This window comes from Humulus lupulus, chromosome 2 (assembly GCF_963169125.1).
Source record: "Humulus lupulus chromosome 2, drHumLupu1.1, whole genome shotgun sequence".
NCBI lineage: Eukaryota > Viridiplantae > Streptophyta > Magnoliopsida > Rosales > Cannabaceae > Humulus > Humulus lupulus.
Genome location: NC_084794.1, coordinates 8,426,329 through 8,443,721, shown reverse-complemented (window position 1 = coordinate 8,443,721; position 17,393 = coordinate 8,426,329). Strand labels below are relative to the sequence as shown.

The window sequence follows — 17,393 nt, the reverse complement described above, 5'->3', positions numbered from 1 at the left end:
AATATTTCACTTTGACTTTGTAAAAAAAAAATATCACTTATAAGAAATTTTCAATCTCCTAAAACAAAATTTTCGAGTTCATTAAAAAATAAAAATTAGAATTTTCGAGTATAGTATTATATGGGATTGTACTTTTTATTTTTATTTTTTCAGGTAGAATTGCATCAAGCTTACTAATCGCTGTCAAATATATAAATATATATTGAAACTTAGATACCATATGTAAAGGAAGTTTCCATCTTTAATTAAATGCCAATGTTCATATTGTTTATAAATATTTCTTTTGGTTAACAATACTATAATACATCTGTAATTATATATATTTTATTGATTGGTCAACACATACATTACCAAATTATCAAAAGCCTTGGTCCTCAAGCATTTCCTCCATTGACGAACAACAAACCCTTTATATATAAAGCCACAATTGTCATAATAACATCATAAAAATATCATACATTCTTTCAATCAATTAGCTCACAACACAATTTGGCCAAACATGAAGAGAGAGGGTCGCCAGCATGGGATGGTCCGAACCTATCAGATTTTGCCATCGCCTTTGAACCCGAGACCCGAAACTAGATTTGTGAACCGGTTCGACTCGCCACCCACAACCGGGTTATTCACCCGGGTGTCATCCAAGCCCACCAACCACTCCAAGTTCACTGGCAAGTGCGGGCAACCTAGGTGCAACGGGTGTCACTTGCACCCAACCTGCAAGGCCAAAGACAAGACCAAAGGCACTCAGAAACTCAAACCAAACAATGTCGTTTCTAATGATGACTCATTTTGTGGGTTTTCTGCTACAGTCATTTTGGATCACATTTACTACCTGGATGATAATGAGGAAGAAGAAGTGTGTGATCATGCGTGATAATTCTCAACACAACTACATTATTGGTTTCTATCCTTTGGTGAATTTTAAGGCTATCAAGACAAGAGTTGAGATGGATATATTGAAGAAGTATAAATGGCACTAATTTGATCAACATGGGAAAAATATTGTGATGCTTTGTCATCATTTCCTTGGTTATACTTTATGTATCTTAATTAATAAATAAATAAAGAAATTAAAATGATTTGATCATATAGTATATATATATCTGGATTTTCACAGGAGAAGATTATTTCTCTCCCATATATTATCTTTCTTAAATTTTTCAAAAATATTGGGTTGGACCGTTACTTTTATTTATTGTATGTTTTTCTATGATGATTTATATTGAAATAATTTTTTAAGGGGATATTGTGATAATTTTGACAATTTTATTTTTAAAATTTTAGAATCTTGGCTATTTTGGTAGGATGGATGGGGAGTTTAGGTAGGAAGAAGATTATAATGGATTGAGAAGATAGTAACTTTCCTTTGTATTGTTTGGTATGAAAGATGAAGTTGGAATGATGGAGAGGAAAATAATTATTCAAGTTAACATATTATTCTTTGTAACATAAATATTTGTTATTTTTTTAAAATGATAATAATAGTATTTTACATATTTTGGTTGTCTTTGTAACGCCCTGGTTACCCCAAGATCGTTACTGTTGACTGTGTTTTTAGCCAACGACGTGAGAACGTCAAAAACGATAAACCTTCAAGAGAATTTAAACGACAGAGACAGTTTTATCAAGAAAAGTAAATAACACACAAGATTTTTATAATGGTTCAACCCCAATCAGTCGGTAATAGCCTAATCCACTTAGAGTTGTGATTATAGATCTGTACTCAAGATCAGATGGATTGAGCCAACTGAGTTTCTTCAGCACAGATTGCAAAAATACAAGAATCCTTTCAAATACCAGCACTTTCTTTCTCTAGAATACTCAGACCCAAATTTTCTCTCTCTAGATTACTCAGACCCAAATTATCCCAAAAGTCTCGAAAGAAGAAGCAGAAGCCCCTTTCTCATCCCATCCTCCACATATTTATATGCTTAGGATCATATATCTGATATTCCCTAGAATAGGGATATTTTATTATATTTATTACATTTAAATTACAAAAAACATTCAAAATGTAACAAAACTCCCAATTTGTGGGAAGAAGGAGAGATTACCGTGCGCCAAGACCGGTTCTTGTTGAAGCTGTTTCTGGGAATCTTGACTTAGTCCTCCTTTAGCTAGTTGATCCACCTCACCTCCACTCTGGTCGATCATACACATGTTGGTCGGACATACACTTGCTGGTAGGACACGCAAGTGCTGGACATGCACTTCTCTCTTCTAACTTGACATTCTCCTCTAGCATGCCATTTCTTTATTTGGACAACCATGCACTGGTTGGACATATGCATAAAGACCAAATTCTTGGGCTCTCCTCGGACCAAGGTCCGACCCCATCTCTTAGACCCCTCGGACTAAGGTCCGACCGGACCTCTTGGGACCTCTCAAGCTGTCCAAATTCTTCGTCAGTCTACCGGGTCACTTTATCACAACTCTGAGGAGTCAATGTATTTATTTACTATTAATATGTCTTTTACTGACCATGCACTTGCCACTTGTCACCTTTACTGCCACGTCATTGATCTCCAATTTTTGGGGATAACAGTTACGGTGAACGATGAGCCGTAAATTTAACTCGCTACCCGAGTTCTTTGGTTAAAAACGTGCTTCTAGGTGTGATTAATAGGTTAAGGTGAAAAACCAACCAAAAGGAAATGATATATTTTATTAAAAATATAAAAATTGTTCATGGGCCCATAAAAACGTTTGTAAATTATCTACAACTCAAATTGGTCACTACAGTTCAAATTTACAACCCGCCGACCTAAGTGGAAAAAATAGGGTAAACCCCCTAGTCCCTCTGAGAACTCATTGGCTGTGGTGGTCAAGCGGCCACATATGTACACAACACCACCTAAGCTCTTCACTCAAGGCTGGGTGAGCTTTTATTTCCCTTTACCTGCACCACATAGCACCCATGAGCCAAAGCCCAGTAAGAAAACACAATATTGCATGAATATAATATCAGCAATGATCGTAATAATCATTCAGGACTTTCAATCCAAAATAAAGGAGTGACAGTGATAAAAGTCACTAAGGTGCATTTCATTCCCATTAGCCATGTGACAATAGGGTCACCTGGGCTTTACAAATAAGTGATCATTTCACTAGCTTATCAATATAGGTGCTCGATGAACTAGTCACCAATATAACCTATCGCATGACCATAGAGTCACAACCATGGGATTCTGCTCCCTAGCCATGTGACAAGCAGTCACCTAGGCCTTTGGCCCTGGCTCTGAGTAACTAGTCTTAGACTAGTCAAGCGCTTATAAGTTTCATCGACCTTAGGGTCGGTCTAGCATTAATGCTCCTAGAGTCATTCAACGCTGATATCGATTAGATCTAATCTTTTATCGGCCCTGCGTTCAGGACGCTTATGCTGTTCCTGACTCTTAGATCAGTAATCTGCGACTAGTGCCGATACTGAATAGTCAGTGCCGAACCTATCAAATTTTGTCATCCCTTCGAGCCTGAGACCCGAAACCAGATTCGTGAACCGGTTCGACTCGCCAGCCACAACCGGGTTGTTCACTAGGGTGTCATCCAAGCCCACCAACCACTCCAAGTTCACTAGCAAGTGCGGGCAGCCTCGATGCAATGGATGCCACTTGCACCCGACGCACAAGGCCAAAGATAAGACAAAAGGCACTCAAAAGCTTAAACTAAAGGATGTTGTTTCTAATAATGATTCATTTTTGGGGTTGTCTGCCACAAGTATTTTGGATCATATTTACTACTTGGATGATGATGAAGAAAAATAGGAATAGAAAAAGTTGGTGATGGTCATACATGATTTTCTTAACACAAGTGCATTAATGATTACCATATCCTATGGTGGATTTTATTTTTAAGGCTATCAACACAAGAGTTGAAATGGATACATTAATTGAAGAAGTAAAAATGGTACCTTATTTGACCAAGATGGGAAAAATATTGTGATGCTTTGTTCATTTCTTTGTTGTATTTATGTTTTATTTTTAATAAATAAATAAGTAAAGAAAAGAAAAGGTTTCGACTTATGTAATATCTCCGAATTTTCACAAGAGAATATTATCTCTTATATAGACGGAATGCAATAATAAAAAAATTATATTTTTCATTCACTTTCGAACTGTTCGAAAAGTAATTTTTTTTTAGAAATATATTAAAAGGATTTACTACAAGTATTAAAGTGCAAGATCAAAATAAGCTGACCTCGGTGAAATTTTTATTGATTTTTCAAAATTTTCAACATATGAGCTGTAAATTGTTTTTTAGGTCCAAAAATATCACCATATTTTTTTTAATTAGAAAAAGTATCACTATAATTCTGACAAAAAAAAGCTACATAGTTATTAGTTGAAAATATAATAAAAACAATAATAATATTTGAGGAAACAAATATGATTTTTTTTTTGACAAAGGAAACAAATATTAATTGGACATGTTAAAATATGGCAGTATTAAATCTCAAGATTATTTAAAAATATATATATATGATCTTCCTTCTATAGAATATTAATTATTTCTATAACCAATTAAATCAGTATAATGAAAAATTTAATACATTCATAAACTTTTTCTTAAGAAATTAATAGGCATCATTAAATAACATCTTTCCATACATTAATTTTATATAGACAAAAGATAAAATTGTATTATAATTTATAAATGCATTCAATTTGCTAAGCTTTACCACAGATTTTTAATTTTTTTTCTCTTTGTATCAGTACTTATTTATGACTAAAATATAGGCCCCACTATAAAGATTAAATATTTATTTAAAAAAATTAAGATCTTAAAAAAGAAGGTTCGGACCTTTCCCTCCCTCCTCCTTGATGGGGATCTGGAGAAGGGAAAGAAAATCAGAAGCAAGGAATGGCATCATGGAATTGGATTCCGCTCGAAATAGCATACGAAATTCTGGGTTGGATTGCTTTTGCTTCTTGGGCAATTGCTCTTTACCCACAAATCATTCTTAATTTCCGAAGAAAAAGGTCTTGTCTTTCTCCTTAAAAATCTGTTTTTTATCAACCCTTTTGATTTAGTAATCTCATATGGTTTGTGGGTTTTTGGTTTTGTGTAGCGTAGTGGGGTTGAATTTTGATTTCGTCGTACTCAACTTGACCAAACACTCCTCGTATCTCGTTTACAATGCTGCCCTTTATTTTAGTTCCACTGTCCAAAACCAGTATCTCCTCAAGTTTGGCTCCGGACAGGTACATGTTTCTGCCCTTTTTTTCTTTTCTTTTTAAAATTTTGTTATTTATGTTTCTATCCCATTTTGTTTATAATTTATGCCCAAATACCCTTTTTGTGTCGGCAGATGATACCGGTAGCTGCAAATGATGTTGCTTTCTCAATTCATGCTGTTCTCTTAACAGCATTTCTGTTGTTCCAAATAGCAATTTATGAAGTAAGTGTCCCACCATGAAAAGATTGTGGTAAAATTCAGAGCTTTTTTTTCACTCATTCTCTATTGTTTTTTAATTTGATCCCATGATCTTTACAACTTCTATTGGATTGGATGGAATTTGATTAAAAACTATAAGAGAAAAAGCATCCTAATATTAATGAGTTGATCATTTACCAATAATAAGTTAGATAGAAAGTTGAAATTTTTTTATTCCATTGAAATTAATGAAGATGAAGATTGAATAGGATAAAATTAACTCAATTTTTTTTAATGTGATTAAGTTATCCTATACTGAGGGATTATTTATATTGGATTAATTTTTCCAACATCCTCTTCAATTTCATAATAAATGACATTATAAAAGTAATTCAATCCTATCCTACTTTCCAAATGTAACCATATGATTAACTTTATCTCAGTCACTTTGTTATGCAAAATTCAGTATTGAATATTGAATTTTGATCGTTTCCTGTTGATGGGTTTATGCAGAGGGGAGGCCAGGCTGTCTCTAAGATTAGTCTTTTGATTCTCTCTGTTGTGTGGTTGGTTGCTGGAGTTTGTATTTTTCATGCTTTGCCAACCCATTCCTGGCTTTGGTTGATCTCTGTCTTTAAGTAAGATGCATTCTTTAAACATCTATCATTTCCTTTTTTGTTGGGGTTTCCTCAGTTTCAAATTTTACATGAAAAATTATTTTTCTACCTCCTGATCATAGGCATAGCTGGTATTATACCTCTCCTCATTGTGAGGAGAAAGATTCCAAGTTCGAATCACCCCTCCCCATTGTCAAAAAATTATTCTTCAGTCTCGGTTCATGATGTGCTTTTGTCGGTTATTATTCCAATAGCCGGTTAAGCATTCCTTGATAATGCAAAATTTGTTGTTAAGTTGTTAGTTTCTGACTTGGTTTCAATCCATTCATATATCAGCTTCATTGCAGTGTTTTTGACAGCCATCAAATATACTCCTCAGGTTAGAAAACTCACTCTCTTATATTGTAATGCTTTTAGTTATTAATAATAGAGGTCTTTGAGCTAAGATAAGTCCTGCAAAATTTCTATTGGGATAAAGTTTGCTATTCATAAGACTACTATGCTTCTTCTTCTTCGGGTTAAACTCGCTATAATATAGAGAAATTGCTTTCTCTGCTAAATTTGAAAGTTGATTGGTTTAGTTTACTAAATTGTTTGAGCAGGCCCCTTTAGTTTACTAAATTGGTTTAGTTTATTCTTGTAGTACAAACAAAGCAAATTGGTTTTGATGTGTGATTGAAATATCTTATAGGCATTCATGAACTTCAAGCGGAAGAGCACCGATGGATTCAGTATTGAATTTATTTTATTTGATTTTTCTGGAGGAGTAGCAAATTATGCTCAGATGACTGTACAATCCATAGATCAAAGTTTGTGTCTTTCCTCAACTAAATTTTACTTTCCTCATGATACATGCTTGAGTGTTAATTAATTCACACCATTGATTTTGCACATTCCAGATTCTTGGGTCAATTTTCATGGAAATATTGGGAAGATACTTCTAGCCTTGGTATGTAACATTGCTCACTTTTCTGAATTAGATCTGCATTTTTATCATTGTACTAATTTTATTTTTTAATTCATTTGCCTATAAAATTGTCTGATACAATTTTTTTTTACTCCTGCAGATATCTATATTCTTTGATCTTATTTTCATGTGCCAACATTTCATTCTTTATCGGCAGAAGAGAGTAGCCATCCCTTCTAACATCAAAGAAAAAGAATCACTTGTCAAGTGTGTTGATCTACAAATGATTCCTTCTAAAAACAGTGAGGAAAAACAATCACTTATGAAGTGTGTGGATTCAGAAAATGTTTAGGATTTTGCAGTTTACAACTACTGTATATTTGAAGTTTTGTTACAATATTATATATTTTTTTAAATAAATTAATTGTTGATAATTTATGATAAAAAAATATTTTCTTTTAAATAACACATTGTGTGAAAAAACAATTAAGAAAATTAACGAAATGGTTAAATAACATACTATTACAATTTTTATTTTAACTAAAATAATGGTAGATATTTGGAGATGCATGTATGGTTTATAGTAATTTGATTGGGAAATTTTATGTAATATGCATGATAATTTAGTAAATTTTTTTAATATATCAACATAAGTTATTATTTTAAATATATAATAATTTTAAATTTTTAGACAAAATTATTCCTATTATTCAAAAAGCATTTTCTCTCTCAATTCGAACCATATTTCTAACATTTCTCATTGATATAATCAGAAATTTCCCAATGATAGTGTAATAGTGACTGGTGATGTGGGATTATTGACACTGGTTCATGTAGTCTATTCTATTTTATTTGGTTGGAAGGAAGGGGGCAATTGCTACTTTTTTTTACAAACTTTTTATATGTGATGTTTATATTTTACTTTTTTATGATATTATGTATTTTATATATTCAATATAATTATTTAATATTTTGCTTCAAATAAATATAAAATGAGTAAGCCGATTGATTGTATATTTGTGTGAAGTAATAATACTTGGAAGTCTTTATATGAACTAATATTATGTTAATGGTTAGATTTTATACGGTTATACCTCTATATATATTGGGTAGTAATTGTTTGTAATTACTACATATAGGTTCTATTAGTATTTTTGGTACATTCACAAATTGTTACTTTATTTTTTCACATGACATGTATAATTTATATATAAGGTACCTCCAATACATGTTTATGATATCTTGGATAATTTATGTTGCATGATTCAAATAAAATGTTAATATTCTTACAATATATTATTTGAATCTTGATTTTGGTATTTTAAATTATTTAAAAAAAAATTAGAAATAGAAGATCCCATATAATTACATTATACATCTTTATGTAAAAAAAATTAGAATTACAATTTATTCATTATCGAAAATATTAAAAATATCTATAGAAATAGATTAAAAACAATCGCTAACTAATAATTTTTCAAAAATATATATATTTTTAGTGAACATCATTGGTAGAGAATTACATTATGGATAATCAGGAGATTTCACGTACAAATAACAAAATTATATAAATTCAAAGGGTATGAAATGAGATACAAGAGTAAAATGACAAAATTTGAAAAATTTATACTTTTTTAGGGGATGGTCATTGATTCAAGATCAAGGATGTTGGATTATAATCTGGTTAAACATGAATAAAAATATGAAATGTGAAAGCCAGACTATTAAAAATGTTAGAGAAAAATATGTGTGTGCATATTCAACAAGAACATAAGTTACTCCATTAATTATTTTTTAGATAGAACTACATACTTCTTATTACACACCATTTTCTATTTTTTATAAATAAAGAGAAGAGTAGTTCAAAAAGACTATTAATGAGTAGTCTAATTATGAATTGGATTAAAAAAAACTCATTAGTGGGAATCTTTGAGGGTGTTTGGCATCTTAACTAAAAAATTGATTTTTTGTTTTTAAAAACTAAAAACTATTTTTTGAAAATAAGTTAGGGTGTTTGGCGTTGTTTTTATAAAACAGATTTTAAAAACAAAGTTACAAAAAATAAAATTTTTGATAACAACAAAAAGTTGTTTTTTGTTGTTCTCAAATTTTTTTTTTGTCTATTTTTTTAATTATTATTATCTAACATCATTTATTGTCACATCATTTTTCCTCTCATTAATTTCTCTCTCTTCACTTTTTCTCATATCACTTTCTCTCTCCTTACATTTTCTCTCTTCAATTTTTAGCTATTTTCTCTCTTCTCACTTTCTCTTTCATCATTTTCTATCTCCTTATTTTCTCTTGCGTCACTTATTATGTCATTATTTTCTCTTTCATCACTTACTATATCATCACCTTCTCTCTCATCACTTAATATATCATTATTTTCTCTCTCATCATTTTTTATCCCTTGCCATTTCCTCTCTCATCATTTTTTCTCTCTTGTCATTTCCTCTCTTATCATTTTTTCTCTACTCACTTCTCTCTTTTCACTTTCTTTCTCATCACATTCTCTCTCATTTTTTCTTGGATCAATTTATCTCTTCTCAATTTCTATTTCTTCAAATTTTCTCTCTTTACTTTCTTACTCTTTCTTTTTCATCATTTTTTATTTCAAATTACTTTATCTTATTATTTATTACAAATTTTTAAAAGATTTTTCTCTTTGTTAATTTTTTATTTAAGATTTTAAAAAAATAAAACTAAAAAATAGTTTTTAGAAAATATTAACCAAACACTTCTTGTTTCTTAAAAATTACAAAAATTATTTTCTGTTCTTATTTACGAGAACTCAACTTTGAAAACAAAAAAATCATAAAAGAATACAACTTTTTACTTTTTATAAATAAAGAGAAGAGTAGTTCAAAAAGACTACTAATGAGTAGTATTATGCATTGGATTAAAAATAACTCATTAGTGGGAATCTTTCTTTTGTTCAACAGTGTTTTGAGTGTGGGTGCACTTTTTCCGTTTTTCTTTTTCTTAACTTTGGTGACCCCTTCAATTAGGAACATCACCGACAAATGCAAATATATCATTTTGTACAATTATTTATATTTTTGCTTCAAAATATCATTTCATTTTAAATTTATTAAAAAAAACATTCATTTTTATTAATTATTAGGAAAATTCTATTTTTTATTTCTCCATCTAGTGCGATTATCACTTTGGACTTTATATTTTGTTAAATTATATTTCAGTAGTCGTGTTTTGCAAAACATATCAAAATAGTACTTTGATCCGATTTTGGTCAAAATAATTTCAAATATAAAATCAATTATTAAGCCATTGACGTTGGATTCAGAGAAGTAAAGAAGATGGTTGAGCAATGGAGAATGAAATATTATATTTAAAATTATTTTGACTAAAATCAGATCTAAGGTACTGTTTTGATCTATTTTGTAACACACGAGATATGAAATGTGATTTATTAAAACATAGTCCAAACACATATTTGGCCAAATCACACGAGTTAAAATAGTATTTTCCCTTAAATATTTATTAATTTAAAAAAATTAATAGTGTAATATAATAAATAACTTTTGGCATATGCTATATTTTGTGTGAAATTCAAAGCAATTTAAAAAAAAAATCAAATTACTAAAATTATAAACTTGTATGTAAATTTTGTAAAACCAAAATTCATATTGCATATATCCTTTGAAGAATCCTCATCAATAACTTGGATATTGTTTTTCACACTAACTTGTTTCAAGCCATGTTAGTTTTCCTGTTCTTCATCATATTTCCATAAGGGTCAATCATTGGCGATTTTTATAGCATATATATATATATATATATATATATATATGCTATAAAAAAAGAATTCTACTATAGGGTTTCACTTTAAGCTCTATTGGTAGGGCTCTCAGTGTTTACAACTCGTGAATAGTTTTCGGCGCGATTTTTTTTTGTGACCGTGTATATTGTAGCTATTTAGAGCATTCTGTAGATTTTCAGAAAATTCTGAATAATTTACAGTAACGAAAACTAGGTTCAAACATGTTGTTGCATGCGTAACTAATTTTTTTTATGCAAGTGGAAAACATGTTTGAACCTAGTTTTCGGTACTGTAAACTATTTGGAATTTTCTAGAAAATTTGCAGAATGCTCTAAGTAGCTACAATATATACGGTCATAAAAAAAATCGCGTGCAAAAACTATTTACGGGTCAAGAAACACTGAGAAGAGACTTAAAGTGAAACCATGTATAAAAATTGTCATATAAATATATATCCATAGGCAGTGGCGGAGCCAGCCACAAATTACAGTGGGGGCTAAAAAAAATTTTTGATGTTATAAAAGATATTGAGAAATTCTCCTATAAAAGGGACTATTGGTGTACCATTTGTGCTTTTAGTATATAGATATTTAGAATCTTAATTGTTTTTATATGATTGTATATATTGTAGTCATAATATATATTGCACAATTTTTTTAGAAATTATGAATAATTTAATGTACCAAAAATAAGTTTCAAACATTTATGTTAACACACATGTTTGTTTTTTTATACATGAGTGCAACAAAATATTTAAAATAAAAAGAAACAACAAAATTAGGTGATATTTTTTTTATTATTTTAAAGTGTCTCATAATTCAACTTTATACCAACATATAATAATATTGATGGATTAAAATTTTTGTTTATATACAAAAAAAAAAAAAATTAAAATACTTATATATATATATGTATTGTACATATATATATATATATATAATATTTTTTTAACTTATCTGCAAAGTTAATAAAATTATTTATTTAACCTCACTATAATATATGTGTATATTTTAAAATAAGTCCAAATTTCACTTAAAATTTTTTTTTTTGAAAATTAAGTGGAGGCACATGCCCAGCCCCCACCTCCCTCCGCCCCTGTCCATAGGAATTTTTATATATAAAGTGGTGGTGGGGCTTACACCATAATATGCTTTTCGGGTCATATGGTCATGATGCTCTTTGAACCGTAATAATCAAACGAGAGGGACATCACCCCTAACCCAATTTATTAACAAACTTGTAAGAAAATGAAAACTGAAAAACAAAAAAGAAGCTGATGATGACAAGTCACACTTTATTACAGTGATATTTTTAGATTTTGATTCTGAGAGAGAAACTGAGAAAGTTGAAAGGGAAAAGAGTAGAAGAAATTAATGGCAGCATGGAATTCAGCTCCTTGGGAAATAACATACCAAGTTATGGGTTGGATTGCTTTTCTTTCTTGGACTACGGCTGGCTACCCACAAATTATCTTGAATTTTCTTAGAAAAAGGTTCAATTTTTAATCCCAAACTCTCTTTATACATATATATATATAGTTATTTTCTGGTTTTTATGGTTGTGTTGCATAGTGTAGTTGGATTGAACTTTGATTTTATGGTACTCACGTTGACAAAACACTTTGCTTATCTTATCTACTTTAGTTCTACTATTCAAGATCAATATTTTCACAAGTAGACACGTAAATGGGCGGTTCTGTCCGGCCCCGCAAATACTTTGCCTCGCTCCGTCCGGGCAGAGTCTACCCCGGTTTCATCGAACCCATTTGTCTTATTTAACTTCTTTTTTTTTTAAGAAACATTACGTTATAATTTTAGAATTTTTCATAAACCTAAATATTATTTTTTTATTGTAATATTTATTTTTTACATTTCGTATCAACTACACCTTCAAATATTATATTTTATTTTAAAATTTTAAATTTTAAAAAATAAATATAAGAATAAGGATGAATTATTTAAAACATATTTTTCAATATTTACAATTATTTCATAGATTAGTTGTGGAATAAAAAATTATGTAAATCTTACACCTAAAGTGTATTTAGAAGTAAGAATATTCTCAATCACATATAAAATGTCAATTTTACGTACTATGCATGTGTATAAATAGCATAAGAAAATTGGTTTAGAGTATAGAAAAAAAAAAGTTTTCAAGAAATTCTACCTCATTTTTACCAGAGCAAAGACGCCCTGTCGGATCAGGGCACCGCCCCACCCCACCTCATCGCCCTATTTTGCCATGCCTATCCGCAAGTATGGCTTTGACGAGCTATGTGAATTAATTGTTATTCAATGCATATTTGTGACCAAATATATATAAATATATACATTAATAGTCTAGCAATTGTCTCAATTGTGTGGTTATTTGCTGGAGTTTGTTTTTTCATTGCTTTGCCAATCCTTTCTTGGCTTTGGTTGATCTCTATATTCAAGTAAGTTATTAGGCTTTGATGAGTTTCAAATTTTTAGAGATCACCAAGTACATTATGTTGTCTTCTTTCTTCACACTTCTGTTATTAATTTCATTACCATAATTTGAATTTATTTCAGCTTAATCCAAGTCTCTATGGTAGTCATGTCATCAAATATACTCCTCAGGCAAGGTAATTATAAGAGCCTCTTTCCTTGAATTATTCTTTGTTATAAGATTATTAGCCAAGATTAGTCCCATAAATGATTCTTAATTCTTATGACTTGGCTAGGCCAGTCTGCTGTCATACTCTACTTATAATAGGCCAAGTCTTCAAATCCTCACATTATATTAATATAGAACAACTAAAATATTAATTTGTACCAACAACATATTACTAAAATAGAACATAATTGAAATATATATATATATATATATATATTTATTAATCTTCTTACAAAAAATATAGCTATATTATTTAAGTTGTAATGTGTGATTTAAATGTTTTATATGAAATGTAGGCATTCATGAACTTTAAAAAGAACACTGATGGATTCAGCCTTGGTGGGATTTTACCTGAATTTTCTGGAGGAATTGCAAATTTTTCTCAGATGACTGTACAATCTATGGATCAAACTACAAAAAATCTTAGTTTTAGTCACAATAAATTTTTTTTGACTAAAAACAAAAAATTTATAACTAAACAAAAATCATTTTACCTATGTCATCACTAAAAAGTCTGTGGCTAAAAGTATTAGTCACAAAAATCACAATTTATTGTCACTAAATATATTTTTAGTCACAACAAACTTTATCACTAAAAATAATAGGTTGTGACTAAAACTACATTAGTGATAACTTGTGATTAAGTATGACCTTTTAATCACAAGTAATTTTTTGTTATTACTAAAAGTGGTATTTAATCACACAAAATATATATTGTAACTAAAAAGTTGTCACTAAAAATTACTTATATTTATATTTATAGTTTAAAGTTTTTCATATTTCCTCAACACTAAATTATACTTTATTTGTCACAGCTGATCAAGATCTTCACTCAGTGCTAGTAATTCATTTTACATATATAAAAAAAAATTGTTGTTGTTGCATTTTTTAGATTCTTGGGTGAACTTCTCTGGAAATGTATTGAATAAGCTACTTTTATCCTTGGTATGTAATTGTGTTCTTTCTTAATTTATTACTTTTTCACTATTAAGTTTTTCATGTTATATCTAAATATATTATGCTCTTGATTTTGCAGATTAACCCTTCTAAAACCAGCAAACAAAAAGAACCACTTATTAAGTCTGTTGATCAATCTGAGCTAGAAAATGTGTAATTATTAATTACCAAATATAGTAACCCATATATTGGGTATATATAACACAAGTAATTAGCTCAACTCCTATTTATTTATGTATTGTTTAATTTAAACCATAGATTTATCAACATACAAGCTCATCATTCAAAGAAAATACATTGAACAAAATAATCCTATTTATATTGTTGAAGTAAATCAAGAAAATTGTAAATTGGTATTGACAAATTCATTGAGCTTAAACATACAAACCAAATATCAAACACAAGTTTGCAATCGTGTTAGTTTGTTAAGACTCTTTCTAGGATTTAGAGAATCGGTCTATGAGCTTCAAACTTATTAGTACGTTAAGTCTCTCATTATAATTTAATTATAATACCAAATATATAAACACATAAAGGTTTGATAATATTAGAGTATGTTTATAATGAATATATAATATTATAACATGTACATGCTTTTTCTTTGCAACAAATTGTATATCCAAGAAAAGTTGGCCTATTTTATTATTTTGAATGTTTGTATATATCTAGTATACTTATACATGTACTATATAAAATTGAAATCAATCCAATTGATTAAATGTATTAATAAAATTTTGTCAAAAAAAAATAAATTTATTAGTAAAATCCATTGTTTTTGTCATTCTCAATCTCCATCATCACCCTTGTATATAGATAACTAAGAGATAAGGGAGAGACTTAAGAGATTGAATTTTTTAAAATTCCTATATATTATACAAAACATTAAATATTGAGAATTGACAGGACACTAGTGTGTGTCCAACACCACAAGAAGTTGACATACTGTAAGAGCAACTCCAATCATGAACACTAAAATAGTATTGAACCAACATCAAAATAAGGTAATTTTAACACTATATTTTTTTTCCAATCCAATCATAACACTAAAAATTACACCAAAATATATATTTAACATTATTATATTATCCACAAAGTACACATTATATTATTATATTATTTTATCTTACAAATTAAATAATATACACATATTTCTATATATAAAATATTAATATAAAACACAAAATTAAAAAACAAAAATTTGTCGTGGTAAACAATGCACATCAATGATGTCGTGACACTGTTCATCTCCATAATTTCGCAATATCATTTAGAGTCTCATTGAAGTGATATATGGTGTAGGATCGACACCAAATTTGTATTTTGCAGTCTCATTGGAGTTAACTAATTAGTGAAATCAATATTAGGTAACACTCAATTTAAAGTATCACAAACTAATTATAAAGTGACATCTCTTGTAGCCCTTTTGGTGGTGGAAATCTAATAAGAACCTTCGTCTTCTTTTTTCTATGTTCATCAAAAATATTCCACGTGTAAATATAAACATGTATTTTCTATTTGTTGACTATTCGGTTCATGTTATTAATGGCTTGGTCCACACGTCCATGCCTTGCCTCCCAAGCTCATATAATTGATCACAACACTTTATACATAATATATATAACAAAGGCCACAACACTCTCAAAAGCCATATTCTCTCCCAAAGGCCACAATTCAATTAGGCCAAACACATGAAGTGGTGGGACAAGGAACATGGTTCTGGTTGCAAACATGGGGCGGTTCGGGCCAGTCGGATCCACCACCCGATACCCGAAACCAGATATGTCAATCGGGTCGAATCACCAACCGGGTCGTTCACTTGGGTTTCGTCGTCAAAGCCCAAGCTCACGTGCAAGTGTTGTGGTCAGCCTCAGTGCAACGGGTGTCACTTGCGGCCGCCATGGAAGGCCAAGGACAAGACTAAAGGCACCCACAAGCTTAAATCAAACGGCACCGTTTTTAAGGATCTGCTGTCTGGGTTTTCTGCCACCACCATTTTAGATCTTTTGGATCGTCAACTCTTCTCCAGTTACGAAACCGATGAGGACGACGACGAAGAAGAAGAAGTTGATCGTGATTATCTTTATGATATATAATTGCTGACGTGGCTCTAGCTGATTGGTTGCTTACGGTCCTACGTGGAGTTTCATAAGCCTATCGAAACGAATTAATCAAATAGCAGTAGTCTCTTGTGAGCGTTAGAAGGGACCAATTTATTGGGAATTAGCTGTAATATTTTGTTGCAAGATTTTTTAAACTTGTAACATAATGATGATTGAGCTCATGATCAATTTTGGTATTTTGATTATTTAGAATGTGTTTAAAGAAGTCATAATTGTACGATAAAGGGTTTGGTTTGATTCGATGGGAATGAAAATTGTACTGTCAAATCTAATATATGTTTGAACAAATTTATTTTTAGTGATTTTGGAGTTTTTGATTACAAGTGAGTCTATCTTTAACTTTTTTAAATATCTGAATTTCACGAGTTTCACATTTTCTTAGTATAAATTCTTTCTAAAATTATTTCTACAAACTCGAATCTCATACTAAACAACTCTGTATTTATTTGACTAGATTATAATGATATAATTAGAGATAAATAATCTTTTTAAATCTCAAGGAAAGTTGTGTAATGAATAATTATTAAATATACATATTTTATTTGGATAAATTTTATAAAATATTAATTATCATATAATATTGTTATATTGTGTAGTTGTTAATTATCTTGTAAAATATAATAATGATAATTCATAAAATAATTAACATATAATGGGTGAGCAAGACAAATAAAGAAAAATAATGTAAATAAAGAAAAAATATTATTTTTTTAATTTTTATTCATAAAATTATATTTTTCTCTAAAATTTAAGAGTTTTCTTTTATATAAAAATTAATATTTTTCTAAAAAAATTGGGAGCCTTTAGGTGGCGGGCTAGCATACACAAAACTACAAATTCATTCTCTTATTGTAATTAATTATTTACAGGAATAATTACAAATGATATGTTGGAATTGTTTAATCAAGTGTCTTTATATTTCACGTATGATTTTGTTATCTTTATTAGACTTTGACCAATATAACTATGTAACTAACAATGTCAATGCTAAATTTAG

General features: G+C 29.7%; 4 protein-coding genes across 6 annotated transcripts; all 4 read left to right on the top strand.

Annotated features, from left to right (window-relative positions):
- The first annotated feature begins 499 nt into the window (after positions 1–499).
- LOC133813884 (uncharacterized) lies at positions 500–874 on the top strand. Its single transcript, XM_062246916.1, has one exon. It carries the CDS (start codon positions 500–502, stop codon positions 872–874), a length of 375 nt encoding a protein of 124 aa, XP_062102900.1.
- Positions 875–4,776: 3,902 nt separating this feature from the next.
- LOC133817157 (cystinosin homolog) lies at positions 4,777–7,347 on the top strand. Its single transcript, XM_062249574.1, has 8 exons — positions 4,777–4,979; positions 5,069–5,201; positions 5,309–5,398; positions 5,888–6,012; positions 6,328–6,370; positions 6,683–6,800; positions 6,891–6,940; positions 7,059–7,347. The coding sequence occupies exons 1-8, from the start codon at positions 4,861–4,863 to the stop codon at positions 7,248–7,250; spliced, it is 870 nt and encodes a 289-aa protein (XP_062105558.1). The 5' UTR covers positions 4,777–4,860; the 3' UTR covers positions 7,251–7,347.
- A 4,442-nt stretch (positions 7,348–11,789) lies between these two features.
- On the top strand, positions 11,790–14,479 carry LOC133815816 (cystinosin homolog). 3 transcript variants are annotated; one of them, XM_062248610.1, is made up of 4 exons: positions 11,790–12,174; positions 13,235–13,287; positions 14,212–14,264; positions 14,356–14,479. In XM_062248610.1, the coding sequence occupies exons 1-4, from the start codon at positions 12,056–12,058 to the stop codon at positions 14,431–14,433; spliced, it is 303 nt and encodes a 100-aa protein (XP_062104594.1). In that variant the 5' UTR covers positions 11,790–12,055; the 3' UTR covers positions 14,434–14,479. The 3 variants fall into 3 exon arrangements, 2 of the variants coding, with proteins under 2 accessions (XP_062104594.1, XP_062104593.1); XM_062248609.1 differs by lacking the exon at positions 11,790–12,174 and adding an exon at positions 12,870–13,116; XR_009884845.1 differs by lacking the exon at positions 14,356–14,479 and having other exon boundaries at positions 14,135–14,275.
- A 1,485-nt stretch (positions 14,480–15,964) lies between these two features.
- On the top strand, positions 15,965–16,369 carry LOC133813882 (uncharacterized). The gene has a single exon (XM_062246915.1). The coding sequence runs from the start codon at positions 15,965–15,967 to the stop codon at positions 16,367–16,369; it is 405 nt and encodes a 134-aa protein (XP_062102899.1).
- The last annotated feature ends 1,024 nt before the right edge of the window (positions 16,370–17,393 follow it).